Source organism: Gymnoscopelus braueri (genome assembly GCF_963280865.1).
Source record: "Gymnoscopelus braueri genome assembly, chromosome: 17".
In the NCBI taxonomy this organism is placed as follows: Eukaryota; Metazoa; Chordata; class Actinopteri; order Myctophiformes; family Myctophidae; genus Gymnoscopelus; species Gymnoscopelus braueri.
In genome coordinates, this window is record NC_137617.1 from 10,946,560 (window position 1) to 10,966,441 (window position 19,882).

At 42.8% G+C, this 19,882-nt stretch overlaps 1 protein-coding gene across 1 annotated transcript in view; it reads right to left on the reverse strand.

Moving 5' to 3' along the window:
* Positions 1-1,566: 1,566 nt before the first annotated feature.
* Positions 1,567-19,882, reverse strand: part of LOC308104950 (transient receptor potential cation channel subfamily M member 4-like) — a gene marked incomplete at its 3' end in the record, with an annotated part of 74,685 nt that continues 56,369 nt past the window's right edge. Inside the window, exons 2-4 of the mRNA XM_080455589.1 lie at positions 3,240-3,413; positions 2,130-2,191; positions 1,567-1,735 (exon numbers count right to left, since the gene is read on the reverse strand). Coding sequence (XP_080311715.1) covers positions 1,567-1,735; positions 2,130-2,191; positions 3,240-3,335 — 327 coding nt within the window. The 5' untranslated portion in view covers positions 3,336-3,413. The remainder of the gene's footprint in view (positions 1,736-2,129; positions 2,192-3,239; positions 3,414-19,882) is intronic.

Consider the following 19,882-nt stretch of genomic DNA (forward strand, 5'->3'; position numbering starts at 1 on the left):
GGACCTCTCACCTCAACACAGGACAAAACTCCCTGCAGTATCTGTGGAAGACTGTGTGTCCCAGGGATAGGGCTACGCTCCCACATGAGGAGCCACGCTAAAAGGAAATGACTGCATGTCTACTCATCCGTCGGATCGACGGGAGACTCCACAGATTGGGATTATTCAGTGACATCATCCTCAGGGGCCTTAATGCATTAACCAGTGGCGGAGAGTCCGAGTAGGCTAGGTAGGCGGCCGCCTACGGGCCGGCGACCCCGGGGGCCCGGGCCGTTAGATCACATGGACCTTTATTTTATTAGAATTAGACGCACTTTGCGTGCTCCGCCTCACCCTAAAACCTCACGCCTCACCCGTGCTCCGCCTAACCCTAAAACCAAAATAAAGTAACTAGTTAGGGAATTTTAGCAAGATGTTTGGACCATCTGTGAAAAAATGTACAACCAATAGCTTTCTTCACCAATGTGTTCTTATAGGTGTCTAGAATCACCTCTCAATTAATGCAAACCCAAATCCTTGTGGAAAATCCTGACGAGCCAATCAAAGTTAAAGAGCCCAGAGGGCTTGGGTGAAAAATATGGGGGGGGAAAAGAAGTCTAAAATGAACTTGTGAGGTGTCTAACTAGGGGTTTTCAGGGGTGCTGAATCCATTCCAACCATTATCTTTGAGTAAAAATGTCTCCCTGGCCATCTAATATTGGTATATTGGTTATTGTTAAGCTGTAATGTAAAGCACAGTGTACTGTATAATCAACGGTAGGGGATTGGGGTGTTGTTGAATTGATTCTATTCTGAAAAGTAAAATAATAAAATATTGCTAAACACTTGATAAGAGTGTAAACCTACTGTGCACATGCTCAGTGGGATACACTGTCTGCATGTGGGGAAGGAGCGGGAGTGTTGAATCCTGGAAAATATTTCTGGACGATTTTAAGGTATGGTAGTGTATCTACTTTCTGGCATTTATTTTCCTCTGCTGGCAGAACTTTCGATTACTGTGAATTTAGAATAACAATTTTCTCTAGCCTATTGCTTACATTGAACAACCATTAGTTAAACAATCATGACACTTGTCTTTTAGTAGGCAACAACATGGAAGAGGATTCTGTAGCTTGTGGCTTCAGGTGCTTAATCTGTGGTGGTCCTGAGACTGAGATTCAAAAGCTCTCAAAAGTCACCCAAAAAGGCTATGCACAGATTTTGTCTTATTCTGAGAGTGTGGATGATGCAGCATTAATCAGAAGACTACATGAGGACTGGAAAAACGGAGATGACCCCAAACTAAGATACAATTTGGAATGCAAAACCGAGCTGTGGATGTGGATGTGGAGCTGCTAGCACTTGAACTACTTGACACCTATAAGAACACATTGGTGAAGAAAGCTATTGGTAGTACATTTTTTCACAGATGGTCCAAACATCTTGCTAACATTCCCTAACTAAACTAAAACCAGGGGGAAAAGTAACAAAATCCGCCCCTTTAATGTTGAATCTCTTGACTGAATAATGTTAAATAATGTAAGACAGAGTATCATGAACCACAGAGAACATTGATCACATTGTCAGTCAGATACTTACACCTCTCTTGGAATCAGTGTTTCCCTCAAAGCCCACACATCCAAAAGCATCAGTGGGCCGTTCAGAGGAGTGCAGCTCACTGGTCCACTCACAGTCCACAGCTGTGTTGATGTGTGTTGGATGATCTCTGGGACGTCCACACTGACATCCTCCATCACTGATGACACAACAGGACAATACATCAAGATCTGGGGACCCCCAGGGGTCCTTGAGGGGGATCCAGGGGGTCCCCAGTAAAATGAGGACGACTTTGAAATCTTAAACCCTAATTGAATTTTCAACTATTTAAAAACAGATTTATGTTTATTTTATGTATTCTTTTTGAATAATGTAACATAATGACAAAGGTCCCTGGCACTATATTTTCAGATGGGGGTCCTCAGCCTCAGCTACACATGAGGGCTGTGACATGAAAATGATTGAGTAGCTACTAGCACTGAATTAGACATCCTATCATTCAATCATCACATTATCAATTCTAATCAGCTCACTTTTTTTCCAATAACTTGTCTCGTCTGTTTAGTGTGTTGTAATAATGCAGGTTTGTTTACCTGGAAGAATCTTTTATAAAGGTGTTGCACTCTCTTTTCTTGAAGTCTGCTGGTTCCCATCTCTGAAAACATATTAGACACAGGTTATAGGATGTTATCATATCTATAACATTTAGGATATGTGCAATGTCCAATGCATAGGCAGTGGTGGACAAAGTAATCCTAAAGTACAAATTACAAAGTTAATTTTCTTCTTAAAGGGATATTTCACTTTAAAAGTTTTTAAGTTGCTTGATTCAGTATTTAGGTATTTTTTATTCATCTTATCAGACATGCCCCCTTCCTATACAAACCCATTGTAACTTCAAACTCCATTTTAACCATATTAGATTCATCGGAAACAACCGTCCTTGGTTCTGGTGACTAATATTGTCCTTCTAATACGTGAGGAGACCGTGTTTTTTCAATTACTTTTTTTCATTTTATTTTATTTTTTTCATTTTGGAAAATGAAAAAAATGTAATACAATAAAAAATAGAAAGAAATCAATGAAAAAAGTAATAAAAAAAACACAACCTCCTCAGGAGGGCAGGATGAGTCACCAGAACCAAGGACGGGTGTTTTTGATGAATCTAACATATTAAAATTGAGTTTGAAGTTACAATGGGTTTGTATAGGAAGGGGGCGTGTCTGATAAAATTAATATCAAATATCTAAATATTGAATCAAGCAACTTAAAATCGGTCTGGGGGGCTTTTTTTCTTTTTTTTTTTAAGTAGTGGAGTTAAAAGTACAATATTTATATTTAAATGTAGTGGAGTTAAAAGTACAATATTTATATTTGAAATGTAGTGAAAATCATCAGCTTGCAAAGAAAACAAACACTCCAAAAATGTACTGTCCACCACTATTGGGCATAATTATGGTGGAATTCATATAACTGCAGGTTTTATAATGTTCGAAATATTTACTTAGTTTTTACACAGTAAAGTGTATGAACAGTGGATGTGATGAGATAGGATGAATTATTCTATCAATTCACTTACATAGAAAACCCAACCCTCACATTCCTGTCTGTAAAAACACATTTATTTACACATTCATTCTTTTTAAAAACAGACTTGTTGGTTAAAGGTCTTCATAAAGAACCAGTTTTATTTCTATGCCCACCTCCTGTTCAGATGTAGATGTTTTGGTGCTTCTTTTCTCTTGAAGTGGGTTCATCTCTATTCTCTCAGAGTCACTCCCCTCTTCATGGAGGCTCATGTTGGTTTCTGTTGTGTCCTGGTGGATTCAAGGACGTTTAAAATGTCCACCAAGCCCCTCGCTCCTTCTCTCTCCCTCCTAGGTTGACAGAGATCATTTTTTATTGGTTTAACATGGTCTAAAAATCATGAGGGGAACAGCAGCTATCTGTGCAGCTCTCTTTAAAATGGACACATTTTGATTTGGAGCACATTCTACTTTGCCCTCAAACAACCACTACTTTAGTGGTAACACACACACACACACACACACACACACACACACACACACACACACACACACACACACACACACACACACACACACACACACACACACACACAGGTGGAAAAAGTACTCAAATGTTTTACTTAAGTAAAAGTATTAATGGTGGAAAAAGTACTCAAATGTTTTACTTAAGTAAAAGTATTAATACTGCAATGTAGAATTACTGTGTTGCAAGTATAAGTACGGAATTCAAAATTTACTTGAGTAAAAGTACAAAAGTATTGGTATAAAAATGTACTTAAAGTACCAAAAGTAAAAGTACAAACATTTTTGAAAATAGCAGAAGCTCACAACGCGTCACGATGTGATGCGTTGTGAGCTTTTAGAATTGGTATAAAATTGGGCTAAAGTGGTTAATGTATGTTTTATAATAATGCAATATTTGATATCTGCAAAATAACTAGTAAATAAAGTTTTCAAAACATTTTAGTAGAGTAAAAGTACAATATTTGCCTCTGAGATGTCGTGGAGTAGAAGTAAAAGTACCTCAAATTTGTACTTAAGTACAGTACTTGAGTAAATGTACTTAATTACTTTACACCACTGCACACACACAAACAAACACACACACACACACACACACACACACACACACACACACACACACACACACACACACACACACACACAAAATAATTCAAAAGCACTGATTTATTTATTTTAAAAAAATGAAAAACTGAGAGTTGGTTTCTGCCCGACAGCAACGATATAATTAGACAAGATGGAATTTTTCCCGCCACCTGGTTTTTCTTAATCCTTGTGTGTATTTTGAGATATGATACACATATTGTACCCAAAACCAAACAATAGCATATAGCAAATCTTTGGAAGTATCCAACATACAAGTTAACACAATTTCCATACAATTTGGACTCAATGAATTCACTTAAATTGGTATTATTAAGATTCAATCATATCTGCACTTTATTTTATGGCAAAAATACAGAGCCAAAAATGTATATATATTTTTTTAATATATCTATATTCCTCTTTTTACTAACTATTTGTTGTTGATTGTTCTCTTGCCTACTATTTTCTCATAATCCTTGGAGGCTGTGTGTGTGTGTGTGTGTGTGTGTGTGTGTGTGTGTGTGTGTGTGTGTGTGTGTGTGTGTGTGTGTGTGTGTGTGTGTGTGTGTGCGTGCGTGCGTGCGTGCGTGCGTGCGTGCGTGCGTGCGTGCGTGCGTGCGTGCGTGCGTGCGTGTTTGACGCACACAAAATGTATGGTCACATTTACGTCGTTTTATTTTGAAGATTATATTTTTGTGAAAAGAATGTTTCTCATATGCACCTGCATGGACAAGAATGGACAATTATTTCTTGGTTGAATCCAAGTGTTCAAAGTAACACTACACACAGTGGGACTCTCCTAGTGTTGCCACCACTAGGGGGCAGTGTGGCGATTATTTCTCAGAGACACATGTTGAATGGACTGACGTTGCTTCCTCATTCTGCTGAGGAAGGCTAAATGGAGAAAGATCGTCTCATGTGTCTTCATTCTTTGATAAGATTCCTGTTTTAACAGGTTGGTACAACACTAAAGTGTCTTAAACTGAATACAGTTGTTGGTGAGGTTATTAGTTTCATTTAAGATCGATTTTTATGAAGTGATGTGTCCAATTTGAGTGGGTTTGTGACCCAGTCCAAACTGTTGTTTTCATGTGCTCCTAAAATGGTGGATCTGCTTTGTTTTGTTTGTGATCAAGGCAGACTTCGTTTTTGGGCTCCAGATCATTCTATTTTTGTCTTAAGATTAGTTTAGGAGTTTTAAGAACGATTTTTGATTAACAGTATCATTGAATGTAAAACGTTTTTGTATTTTTATGGTCATTGAAGCACTTTACATAAAAACGTTTTTCCAAAGCCTAATAATTTGAACTCTGTCATGCACTAATAATACTTACCCAGTACCTATTTGTAGCAGTACAGTATGCTAGTTTATTTACATAATGAGTGCACTACTATGAAGGCAATGTTTAAGCTTTAAAGGAACATTCCCTGTATTTTGCAGTAGGCCTACAGATCAACTGATAAAAGTTACTGAATATGTTATTATAACTAAATGTGACAGTGAAACCCATTGAAATGTGATGTAATGAAAAGAAAGAATATTGTGACTATGTAAAGGTTTATTGATGAGAAGAAGAAAATGACAAGATATAAAGAGAAAAGTAATACAGTCTGTGCATTAATAAATATGCCTGGATTCTGCTGAGGAAGGCTAAATGGAGAAAGATCGTCTCATGTGTCTTCATTCTTTGATTCCTGTTTTAACAGCAGCAAAAACCTTATCTGCATATGGGTCTTAAATCTTGGACCTGTAACAGATTTGTGGGGGCTCGTCCGGGATCGGCGCCACCTGTTGGTCGGAGTTGGACGTCGATCTAGTGATTTCTGAACCTGTGGGCCAGGGTGCTTCATCATCAGAGCAAGCAGCTGTGAGAGTCGAGAGCGTCTGATAGGGCTACCAACGAATATTCCATATTCGAATATTAATTTGAATATAAAAAATAAAAGAATGTTCGACTATACAAAATTAAGGTTCGAATTATAATAACAAATTAAAAAAAAGTCGCGTCGGGAGTTCTCGCGAGACTTGGGCCGCCTGTAACGTTACTCAGCAGTTGTTGTCGCGAGATCACAGGTTCCTGCTTCTGTGTCAGGTCACATGACTTAAACAGGCACAGCACACGTTGTTGTTGTTGTTGTTGTCGTGCACACACAAGGTACAAACTAAATCTCAGCCTGGAGTCAGGAGTCATCAGTCACGCATTATTTCATTGAAAACCAAGCGACCAATGCATAAATGATGGCAGAGGCAGAAAGTTCACATGAGGAGGAAGGAGAAGGAGAGAACCGAGTGATTTTAACTCCGGGTAATTTAAAAAGCGCTGTATGGAAGTACTTTGGGTTTTGGTCTGTAAACGGCGAAGTTTTGGGGGAAAAAAAAGTTGTGTGCAAGCTATGTAAGGTAGAGCTAGCCTACCATAGCACAACAAGCAACATGAAGAACCACCTTGAAAGTACACATCAGAAAGAGAACAACGCGTTGACGGGAACTCCAGCAAAACAACCTAAATTGGACGCATACTTTCCACCGCCTGAAGTTTCTGCAGCAAGACAAGAGGTTTGCACAAAAAAACTTGCTATGTTTATAGCCAAGGACATGAGGCCAATCTGTATGGTTGAAGGGACAGCGTTCAGGGCGTTCTGTCGGGAACTGGACCCTCGGTACCGTGTACCTTGCCGTACAACAATCACCAGTAGAATTGTCAAGCTGTACGACAGCACCTTGGAGAAGATCAAGGGCTCAGTTAAAGACAAGGATGTGGCTCTTACAACTGACGGTTGGACCTCGCTTGCAACAACAGCATATGTAACTGTAACAGCCCGTTGGATTTCAGACGAGTGGGAAATGCAGGACATCGTTCTGAAAACAGCTGAGCTTAAGGAAAGCCACACTGCAGAAAATGTTGCACGATGCATTCAAGGCATTTTGGACACATTCGGCATAAAGGAAAAATCTGTGACTGCCATTACAACTGACAATGCTGGCAACTATGTCAACGCAGTGGAACGACATCTCCATACTGTGAACATACCATGCGTGTGCCACACCATCAACTTGGCAGTGCGTAAAGGGCTTGGGGTCAGAGACATTGAAATCCCCGTGGCCAGGCTGAAATTGGCAGCAGCCCATTTTAATAGGTCTCCCACCGACGGCTACCTCCTCGAGGCCAAACAACAAATGTTCGAGTTGCCCAAAGAGAAATTGATCAACGACTGTGCGACGCGTTGGAACAGTACATACGACATGATCAAGAGGGCTGCTGAGCAGCAAGCGGCTGTGTCAGCTGTAGTCTTTGATAAGAAACTGTCCAGAATGGACGAGTGAATGGACCCTCATGGAAAAGGTGAGCACAGTGTGTATATTCTGAAATCTTTTTAAAATAGGTACAATTGTATATTCTTTCCGTGAATGTTAATGGAATGTATAAATACAAACCTGCTTTAATAATGACGTATAATGTTATTTATTTACAACAGGTGGAAAAGGCCCTAAAACCATTCAAAGTGGCAACAGAAGCATTGTCGACGGACAACTATCCAACTGCTTCGGCTGTACTGCCGACACGACACGTCCTGCTCTCCCAGCTAAAGAAGACGCCAAACGACGATGACGAACCAGAACCTGCCGCACTGAAAGAGATGAAATCAAAGATCATCACAGACCTCGACGATCGGTATAATCGAGTGGAAAAGCCCGGATTTAAGCTGCTGAACAAAGCCAGTTACCTGGATCCACGCTTCCATCGCCTCGTTCACTTAAACGTGGGACAAAAGCGGGAGGTAGGCCTCGCTATATCTACGTTGTTGTTTTTTTTTAATCTGTCCTGTCAACTTTTATTGTTGTAATTGTCTGCCAATGCCATTGACACTGAATCCCCCCCCTGCATCTGTCTTGTCTTGTCTTATCTATCGATCTATATAGGTGCAGGCGGCTATAATGGAGGAGATGAGACAGAACCTGGAAGGCGGCACAAGCAGTGAGAACGAGCCCGGTACCGGAACCGGACAACCCTGTGATGATCAACAAGCCACTCGGAAAACCGCTCTGTCTGCAATGGGGGATCTCTTCGGGGACACTTATTGCATCGATCTGCCAGACCAGGACAACGCTCAGCTGCTTCAAAATGAAATGATGTTGTATGAGCAAGAGGCCCCAATACCTGCTCAACAAAATCCTCTGATGTGGTGGGGAAAGTGCTCTGCGAGATACCCTAACATCGCCAAGCTGGCTAAAAAATATCTGGCCGTCCCTGGATCCTCAGTGCGTTCCGAACGAGTCTTTTCCTCCGCTGGTAATATAGTGAATAAAAAGAGATCGGCGCTGTCTTCTGAAAATGTGGACTACCTTGTGTTTCTGTCAAATAACCTGTAGGCCTATTTGGCCTGACAGTGACTGGATTAAAAGGCCTTGCACTTTCAATGGGAAATATGCTTTTGCTTTACCAGTTTCTGCTCACGTTTTTGCACTGATATTGTAAGTACTAGCCTAATTATTTTACGTTTTTATAGCACTTTATGTTAAGTCATACCTCTGGGTTAAAAGTTAAAACTACCTCTAGAGTATCTATATAGTTCTCGGAATTGTCTTTAATTTTATTTAAACAAAGAAAGCATAGACTAGGCATATGTGTTTGTTCTTTTTCCTTAATTTTATTTAAAACGAATGTTACATTGTAAGCAGTAAAGCACTAGTAGGCTCAGGCTGACTGAATAAGTACTAGCCTAATTATTTTACGTTTTTATAGCACTTTATTTTAAGTCATACCTCTGGGTTAAAACTACCTCTAGGGTAACGACAGTTCTCTGAATTGTCTTTAATTTTATTTAAACAAAGAAAGCATAGACTAGGCATATTTGTTTGTTTGTTATTTTTCCTTAATTTTATTTAAAACGAATGTTACATTGTAAGCACTAGTAGCTCAGGCTGACTGAATATATAATATACATTGATTAATTTGATCTCTCTCGAAGAGAGAGGGAGAGAGAGAGGGGGGGAGAGACAGAGAGAGAGCGAGGGAAGGTAGAGAGAGATAGAGAGAGAGCGAGGGGAGAGCGAGAGAGAGAGGGGAGAGGAGAGGAGAGAGAGAGAGAGGGGAGAGAGAGATAGCGCATGAAGAGAGAGAGGGAGAGAGAGAGAAAGAGAGAGCGAGGGGAGAGAGATCTGCGCCAGCGATCTTAGAATAAAAGTGTTATGGCATGCAATATATATTAATGTTAACTAAATTGAAAAAAAGTTTACAAAACATTTGTGTTGAATGTCTATTTTTGAAGACATGTTTGTGTTGAATAAATTGTATCTACACAATTGGTTCGGTCTCCTGTTGCATTGGTGTAAATATAATGTACAAAAGAATATGGGTTCGACGTTCGACTGGATCGAATCCAAAAATATGGGTTCGACGCTCGAATCCATTCGAACGTCGAACGTCGAACATATCGAGCGGCTCCATATGTTCGACGTTCGACGTTCGAATGGATCGAATGCCAAAAATATGCGTTCGACGTTCGATAGGTTCGAATGGATCGAATGCACGTGGGTTTTTGAAAGGAATATTCGAACGTTATTTTTGGCATTCGTTGGCAGCACTAGCGTCTGACTGTTGCCAGAGCAAGGACTTCACGAGCTGAGGGTGTCTGATTGATGTTCACGATGGCAGACGAGAGGAAGAAGCTGACTTGGACCATAAAGAAGAAGCTATTCAACCTTTCTTCAGATGAACTGCTACAGCTTGCCAAGCTCATCTCACAAGAGCCTACTCAAGCTAAGTTGGTCAACCAGGATGAAGAGAGCTGTATTGATTATGTGTGTGCTTACATGGAAAGCGCCACTATGCTAGAGTTAGATGATCAGGGCGTATCACAGTTACTAGATATGCAAAAGATTATTGATGAAATTATTGCTATGCGTACTAAGAGTGATGTTACTACAGGGGTTGGAGCAGATGTTGATGTACATGTTTTATCTGATGCTAATGTTTTTGAGAGTGTTCACACTAACCCACCTGCTGTTTCTGATGCCAATGTTTCATCACACTTATCTGAAGGTGTCCACACTGACACACATGTTACAGATACACACTCTGATATTGCACCATTTGATTTGGCCGCTCAAACTGATGCCCTTGAATTGCAAATAAGTAAGCTGATGTCTACCTATGATGATTTGCGCCAAAAAGTTAAACAGGGTGGGGCTTCACATACTCTACACCAGGGGTGTCAAACTCGCGGCCCGCGGGCATTTTGCGGCCCGCGGAAAGGTCCAGTGCGGCCCGCGAAATACTTTTCAAAATAGTGAATTGATACTACCTCGTTGCCTTGCTGAGCGTCCAAGCAGCTCTCCCCCCTCCCCCACTGGCTGCAGCAAGTACCTCTGATGGCCCGGTAGTCAGCCAACATTCCACAGCCAGCTGTGGACTGTTCTGGCTGATTGGCTCGTTAACAGTCTACTCAAGTCGAGTAGTATTGTCTGTCTGTCTGTCTGTCTGTCTGTCTGTCTGTCTGTCTGTCTGTCTGTCTGTCTGTGTCTCACACACACACACACACACACACACACACACACACACACACACACACACACAGGAGCTTGCCCTGAGAAAGGAGGAGCTCGCACTATGAGCTTGTAGATCTGCTATTTTTGAAAAATCATGGAAATCTTTACAGATGTCTCCTAAATCCTAACAGTTTTCTGAAACACTTATGTTGCTATAATATGTGGTTCTCTAACTTTTTTATGTCTATATTATATGTCTATATTATATGTCTATATTATATATATATATATATATATATATATATATATATATATATATATATATATATATATATATATATATATATATATGTGTGTGTGTGTGTGTGTGTGTGTGTGTGAGAGAACGCTCCCCCCTCCCCACTTGTTCTGTAAAGAACAATAGGCAAGCAATTGAAGCCATGGCCATGTAAATTAACATAAGGTGTCCTCTTCTACTCGTCAAATACCGCATAAAAAGAGCCACAGGTAAACAGCTATTTACCATTCACCTGAAAGCTGAGGAGAAGAGAGAACTTGAATGAATTTAATTGTTCTATTTCAAATGGATGGGCTCATTACAAATTGCATTGTTTGATTTTAATGTAAATAATTAAAGTAGCTAATCTTCATAAAACATTTTTTAAAGTGATATACTGTAGTTATAGCAGTGACTGAGATGTAGTGGAGTAAAAGTTCTGGAAATTGGAAATACTAAAGTAAAGTAAAACTCAAATCTTTAGGTACAGTACTTGAGTAAATGTAATTAGTTACTTTACACCACTGTTCTATAAATGTAATTATTTAACCACCCACACACATTACCAGGTATTGTTTAATTTCAAATTGAATTATTCTACTTAAAATGGTTTATAATAAGGGTAATAATAATAATAATAATAATAAGACAAGACAAGACAACAGATTGAAAAACAATGCTGTATAACTGAATGCGTGTGAGCGCGCATGTGCGTCCGCAACTGGTTCCTGCCCACCTCAAGTCACCATTTGACCAATCTTGCCCGGACATCAAAATGAGTTTGCCACCCCTGCTCTACACCATAACTGACACACAACCCACTGATTCTCACCAGTCCCACAGTCTACACACCACAAATGGCACACAATACACTCACCAGTCCCGCAGTCCACATGTCATAACATTCTCCCCTCCCAACCATAACCAACATATCACTCACCATTCTGAAAGCATGATTTCCCTCAAAGACCTGCCTTTCCTCCAGAAGAAGGAATTCAAGGTACATGGAGGACAGATTGGCGATAATGCATCCGATATAACCTACAGCAATATCAGCAAGCAGATTGATCAAGGACTGAGAGAAATGCACACTGAGGGTGAAATCATACGAGCAGTGTTTCGCATTATAAAGCCTGGAAACTTCAAGGATATGCTCTCCAGCAAGGATGACATGACCATAAGCGAGCTGAAGAGTTTCCTACAATCCCACCTAGGAGAGAAAAGCAGTACTGAACTGTTCCAGGAACTGATAAGTGCCAAACAGCATGATCATGAATCACCGCAGCAGTTCCTCTACAGGATGATGGGGCTCAAACAAAAAGTGATCTTCATGTCAAAACAGACAGACTCTGATATCAAGTACGAAGCACAAACAGCACAGAATGTCTTCCTTCGCACAGTCTGTCAGGGCCTGAATGAGAAGCATGATGACATCAGGTGGGAGTTAAAGTCCCTCCTCTCAGACCCTACAGTCACCGATGATGCACTGCTCAGACAAGTTAACAAAACAACAAGCGAAGAGAGTGAGCGGAAACGACGCTTGGGACGCAGTACTCGCCCCAAGACAGCTCAAGCTCACAGTGGTGAAGTCACCACCAGTGAAGTGAACAAAGAAAAGCCTGCCCCTGACACAAAAGTTAAAGATGAGCTCATCCAGCAGCTAAGCGCTCAAGTACAGGCTCTGACGGAAGTAGTAACCTCCCTACAGTCAAAAGCTGCAGTAAAGCCATCAACACCTGAGCCTCAGCCCCAGTCCACCTGCCAGTGTTCCAATATACCGAGCCAAAGTCGACAAGTAAGGAAAGAGAGACCATATGGCTGCCTTAATTGTGTTACAAATGGCCGTCCCAACTGCAACCACTGTTTCGCCTGTGGAGAAGATGGACACCGTGCTGTCGGTTGCCTGAAGAGACCCAAGCCATCGGGAAACTCCCCCCGGTCACAGCAGAGAGACAACCTGTGACCGGCACCAGCCTTCAGTCTCATCCAGACAGAAGAAAACCAGTACCAGAGCAGTTCAATCACAATCTCGCCGCCCCTTCCCACTCATCAGCTGATGACAAGTCACCATCACAGCGAGTAGCTAAGCTAATTGGAAAGAAATGCTTATTGAAATGCAATCTAAGTGGACATGCTGTGACTGTTTTTCTAGACTCTGGGGCCCAAGTTAGTATAATTGACAAGCCATGGAAACACAAATACCTACCTCAACAGCAAGTGCGCCCTCTCAGTGAACTCATAGGAAGCAGTGGATTGGATGTCACAGCAGCCAATGGAGGACAGATCCCATACGATGGATGGGTGGAACTCACCTTTAATCTACATGGCAACGATGATCCAAATCTCGCCATCAGAGTACCCTTCCTGGTCAGCCGTGTGAGCCTCGTGAGGCCGATATTGGGCTTCAACGTCATTCAAGAGCTCATCCTAGGGCAGGAGGGCGAAATTGAAGTTGTTGTGGTTATTGGCAAGTTGCTGAGAGAGGCCATGCAGATTGAAAATGACCAAGCAGAGACAATTGTGAACTGGATACAGACCCAGGAATCCAACCAGCACCATGCAGTGGTGAGAGTTGGTCGTCAAGACATAGTCGTCCGCCCAGGCCATGTTGCCCGCATCAAGTGCAAGGTGCCGGCTGATTTCACCTCCTCTGTGGCACTGTTCGAGGTCAACCATCCAGACCTGAGACTGGAGGAGCTAGATATTGGTGATGGCTTGGTCGAGGTCCACCATGTCAGACAGCCCTATGTGGAGATTCCCGTGGGTAACCACACCCAACACAACGTGACATTGAACAACTTCACAATGTTGGGCAGTATCCAGTCGATCGACAAGATCGTGAAGACGGATCAGATGGATAGCGTCGACATCAACAATGTCGACTTACCTGTTCCTGTCGATGAAGATAACAGTGACCAAAAAGGACAACCATACAAGCGGTGTTCTCCCCCTGTTGATTTAAGCCACCTAAGCAATGAACATCAAGCAGTAGCAAAACAAATGCTCTATGAGGAGTCAAGTGCGTTTGCTCAGGATGAAAATGATATGGGGTGCATTCCAAGCCTCCAAATGGGAATAACCCTGAAGGATGACATCCAGTACAGAGAACCTATGCTGCAATTCCCAAACCACTGTACAAGGAAGTTAAGGAGTACATCCAAGACTTACTGGCAAAGAAGTGGATTGTAAAGTCCAAATCTCCATACTCCGCTCCAGTGGTCTGTGTCCGCAAGAAGGATGGAAGCCTGCGGCTATGCATTGATTACAGGCTCCTGAACCAAAAGACAGTCCCAGATAGACACCCACTTCCCCGTATTCAAGACCTCATTGACACATTGGGTGGGTACAACTTGTTCTCGATTTTGGATCAGGGAAAAGCCTATCATCAAGGCTTCATCGCAGAGGGGTCGCGACATATGACAGCATTCATCACTCCATGGGGTTTGTACGAGTGGGTGCGCATCCCCTTTGGGCTTTCGAACGCCCCAGCTGCTTTTCAGAGAAGCATGGAGGAAATGCTTGACTCCTTGAGAGACGAATGTTGCATCCCATACTTGGATGACGTCCTCTGTTACAGTAAGACATTTGAAGATCATGTTGAGTCACTGAGACAGGTGCTGAAGGCTCTCCAATGCCACGGTGTAAAGCTCAGGCCAACCAAGTGTGAGCTCTTCAGAAAAGAGGTCTGTTATGTGGGGAAACTGGTCTCTGCTGATGGAGTGCGGCTACACCCCAAAGACCTGGAAGCCATCCAGGCCTTGAGGAGTAAAACCCCCAACACTGTTGGAGGGGTCCGGAAGCTGCTAGGATTTTTAAGCTACTACAGAACGTACATTCAAGATTTCTCTAGAATTGCCAAGACGATGTATGAGCTCTTACAATCCAAAAACCCTGTCACCACTGTGCTTCAGCCCAGACAGAAAAAGGGAAAAGGAGCCCAGCTGTCATCCAGAACCCCAATACAGTGGACTGAAGAGCACCAAAGAATCCTCGACCACACTCTGTCCAACCCACCAGTACTAGCGTACCCTGATTTCGAGCTCCCTTATGTGCTGCACACAGACGCGTCACAACAAGGTCTTGGTGCGGTGCTGTACCAGCGCCAGGGAGGGAAGCTCAGAATCATTGCATACGGGTCCAGGACGCTGACGCCTGCAGAGCGGAATTACAACCTTCATTCAGGCAAACTTGAATTCCTGGCTTTAAAGTGGGCCATATGTGAAAAGTTCAGAGACTACCTCTTCTATGCGCCCCACTTTGTTGTGTATACAGATAACAACCCATTAACCTACGTGCTGAGCACCGCTAAGCTCAATGCTGTCGGCCACCGATGGGTTGGCGAGCTAGCGGACTTCCGGTTTGAAGTCAAGTATCGACCGGGGAAGGTTAATGTGGATGCTGACACCTTGTCCAGGATGCCATTAGACATCAACAACTATGTTGATTAATGCACAGAGGAGCTGTCCAGAGACATCATACTGGCAACGTGGGAAGGCAGTCATGCTGCCAAGCAGAACGATGTGGCTTATGTCGCTGTCCTGAACCTGTCACAAGATAGCTCAACCTCCCAGTCACCAGAGCTACTCCCAACCATCCCCCATGATGAGCTCATTAAATCTCAACGAGATGACCCGGCCATCAGTCAAGTCATCAGGCTGAAAGAAACCGCCAACACACTGACCAATGACATGAAGAAGGGAGTTAGTGGTCTTGCAAGAAAGCTTCTACACCAATGGGAAAAACTCCATCTGGAAGATGGTCTGCTGTACCGGAGAACAAGCCAGAGGAGTCAGCTCGTCTTGCCTGACCAGTACCGAACTCTGGTGTTGAGACACCCAATGATATGGGCCATATGGGGACAGAAAGGGTCATGGGCCTAGCCAGGGACCGGTTCTACTGGCCATACATGAAGCAAGATGTTGAAGCTTATGTAACAAGGAAATGTGCCTGCATAAAGCAGAAGAAGCCTGTCTCACACATCAGAGCACCGATGGGAAGCATTACCTCTACCTCACCCCTAGAGTTAGTTTCCATTGACTACCTTCACTTGGAGCCAAGCAAGGGAGGCTTTGAATACATTCTGGTTGTCATTGACCATTTTACAAGGTACGCCCAAGCCTACGCCACCAGAAATAAGTCCGGGGAGACAGCGGCAGAGAAACTCTTTGAGGATTTTATTCCACGCTTTGGGTACGCGAGTAAATTACACCACGACCAGGGAAGAGAATTTGAAAACAAACTCTTCAAGACCCTGAAACAACTCAGTGGAGTTGGTCATTCCAGGACCACACCCTACCATCCTCAGGGTAATCCTGCAGAAAGGTTCAACCGAACATTGCTCCAAATGCTCAGAACCCTGGGAGAAAAGGAGAAGGAAAGATGGAGAAACCACTTGCCGCAGGTTGTCCACGCCTATAATTGTACCAGGCATGAGGCAACAGGGTTTTCGCCTTTCTATCTCATGTATGGACGTCACCCACGCCTGCCCGTGGACATGATATTTGGCCTGGCAAATGAAGAGGAAGCCACTTCTCCAAGAGGCTATGCCGAGAAGTGGGCTCAAAGGATGAAGGAAGCTTACCGACTCGCCTCTGAGAATAGTCAACAGTCAAGTTCTCGAGGAAAGAGATACTATGACCGCCACATGAAGGGTGTTGTCCTTGAACCAGGTGACCGTGTCCTGGTACGTAGTCTGAGTGAGAGAGGGGGCCCCGGTAAATTGAGATCATACTGGGAAAACACAGTCCATGTTGTGAAGGAGAGAATTGCTGATGGACCTGTTTACAGGGTTACGCCGGAAACCGGTGGAAACAGGGTCCGAACTCTACACCGCAACCTGCTCCACGTGGTCAATGACTTACCTCTAGACTTACCCCCGCAACCACAACCTGGAAGGAAGAGAGACTCCCCTAGAGACCTACCTGAACCCCAACACCAGCAAAAAACAAGGAACAGACAGTCAACTTCAACGAGACAGAATGAAGGGCTCAGCAGTGACTGTGAGTCCTCAGATTCAGATGATGACGGACCACGATACTGGCTGAGAGTGCCAGAAATGAGAGAACGTGAGAGTTCACAAGTACAGCCCCGCTGTGAGCCTCAGAGAAACACTGATCATGGAACCTACACTCAGAGATCTGGACAAACCAGACTGCTCATACCTGAAAGAGAAACCAGAGGATATCCTATCCAGGGATGGAGAGTGGAAATGCCTGTGGAAGAGAACAGAGAAGAGAAGCAGTTACAGGAGCAGTTACCTGCCGATACAATACCTTTAGATGATGAGCAGGAGAATGTGAACCAGCAAAGGGAAGGACCAGTAGACCCTCAGTCAATCAGTGAACAACCCACCTGTGATCAAACCAGCAGTCCACAACCACGGAGGTCCACTCGTGACAGAAGGCCTCCCCAGATGTTCACCTACGTCTCCTTGGACCAACCCTCTTACCAACCCCAAACCATGGCCAACGCAGTGGGAGCCTATGAAACGCCATCCCTGCCAATCTGGGAGACACCGGCTTCGAATGCTATCAATGCATTGAATGGGAGATTATCACGTTTTATCAGACCTTTGAATGGGCGAAGTAGGCGACCTACTACCTACCCGCGATTTATCAGACCATTCATTTAGGAGCTACTGACCTACTTGGAGGCGGAGCAGTCCCCACAACAATATTTACGATTCTGTGCCTATCGGTACATAACTCGAACGGCGCTGAGTAGGCACAGGCGAACGTCACACCGTTCAGGACGGCAACTCGGTCGCCTTAGCTCCCTCGGTGGTCCTTCACGGGGTGACAGTTCGCCTGTGACTGCGCGCCTCCGTCATGGTCCGAAACCAAAAGCGAAACCTAAACTGAACTATTAAGTCATGTCAGTTGGTAGGTCAGTATGTCTTGATAACACCCAAATGAATGGTCTGATAAATCGCGGGTAGGTAGTAGGTCGCCTACTTCGCCCATTCAAAGGTCTAATACACTCGCCTATTTCCCCATTCAATGCATTGATAGCATTCGAATCAGGTGCACCGTGCGGGAGATGGGTCCACATCCCATGACATACCACACCCTTTTCAACAGACTACCATATCCCATACCATACCCAATGCTACCTTACCCCTCAACCATGCCATACGGTGTACCACACTTTGTGTACTGATTGACACAGCCACAAACACCCAAACTTACACAAACATACCTACCTGGATACACTACTTACCTTGAACCTATGGGAAACACGCACACACACAACACACACACATACCTTGCACTTACCTTTGGGTATTGAGAAGTTGTTTTTGATATCTTGAATTTAAGAGTTGAATGTCTGGAGCCATTTTTTCTTTTGTCGGGGAGCGTGTGACGCACACAAAATGTATTGTCACATTTATGTTGTTTTATTTTGAAGATTATATTTTTGTGAAAAGAATGTTTCTCATATGCACCTGCATGGACAAGAATGGACAATTATTTCTTGGTTGAATCCAAGTGTTCAAAGTAACACTACACACAGTGGGACTCTCCTAGTGTTGCCACCACTAGGGGGCAGTGTGGCAATTATTTCTCAGAGACACATGTTGAATGGACTGACGTTGCTTCCTCATTCTGCTGAGGAAGGCTAAATGGAGAAAGATCGTCTCATGTGTCTTCATTCTTTGATTCCTGTTTTAACAGGTTGGTACAACACTAAAGTGTCATAAACTGAATACAGTTGTTGGTGAGGTTATTAGTTTCATTTAAGATCGATTTTTATGAAGTGATGTGTCCAATTTGAGTGGGTTTGTGACCCAGTCCAAACTGTTGTTTTCATGTGCTCCTAAAATGGTGGATCTGCTTTGTTTTGTTTGTGATCAAGGCAGACTTCGTTTTTGGGCTCCAGATCATTCTATTTTTGTCTTAAGATTAGTTTAGGAGTGTTAAGAACGATTTTTGATTAACAGTATCATTGAATGTAAAACGTTTTTGTATTTTTATGGTCATTGAAGCACTTTACATAAAAACGTTTTTCCAAAGCCTAATAATTTGAACTCTGTCATGCACTAATAATACTTACCCAGTACCTATTTGTAGCAGTACAGTATGCTAGTTTATTTACATAATGAGTGCACTACTATGAAGGCAATGTTTAAGCTTTAAAGGAACATTCCCTGTATTTTGCAGTACAGATGCAACTGATAAAAGTTACTGAATATGTTATTATAACTAAATGTGACAGTGAAACCCATTGAAATGTGATGTAATGAAAAGAAAGAATATTGTGACTATGTAAAGGTTTATTGATGAGAAGAAGAAAATGACAAGATATAAAGAGAAAAGTAATACAGTCTGTGCATTAATAAATATGCCTGGATTCTGCTGAGGAAGGCTAAATGGAGAAAGATCGTCTCATGTGTCTTCATTCTTTGATTCCTGTTTTAACAGCAGCAAAAACCTTATCTGCATATGGGTCTTAAATCTGGGACCTGTAACACATGCGCACAAACATGCGTGCGTCCGTGCATTCCCTGTAGGCTATGAAGGCTTACTTTGTGGGTCCTAGAATTTCCAAGAGAGAACTTTCCTGTGGAACCATCTTTGAGGTTTGGTCCAGGAGGCAGACAGGTTTAAGAGCAGGCTTAAAACTTTCCTTCCATTTGGGGAACAACAGCACCATCATCATCCATAGTCTCTAATGTCGTTAAAGCCAGTGCAGTGCCATGTTTCATTACCTCATTAACAAATGACATGACCTCTCTGGTGAAACATGTTCAACAACTCTGATCACAAAACACAAACATCAAATAACTAAAAAATGTAAGACATTCCACAAATGCTTATTTAAATAGTAGTGTTTTAAGTGGTTCTTAAAAATGTCCACTGAGGCTGCAGCTCTCAAGACCTGTGGAATAACATTCCATACCTTTTTGTGCTACCCACAGAGGAGCGCGGAGGGGGGTAGGGGGGG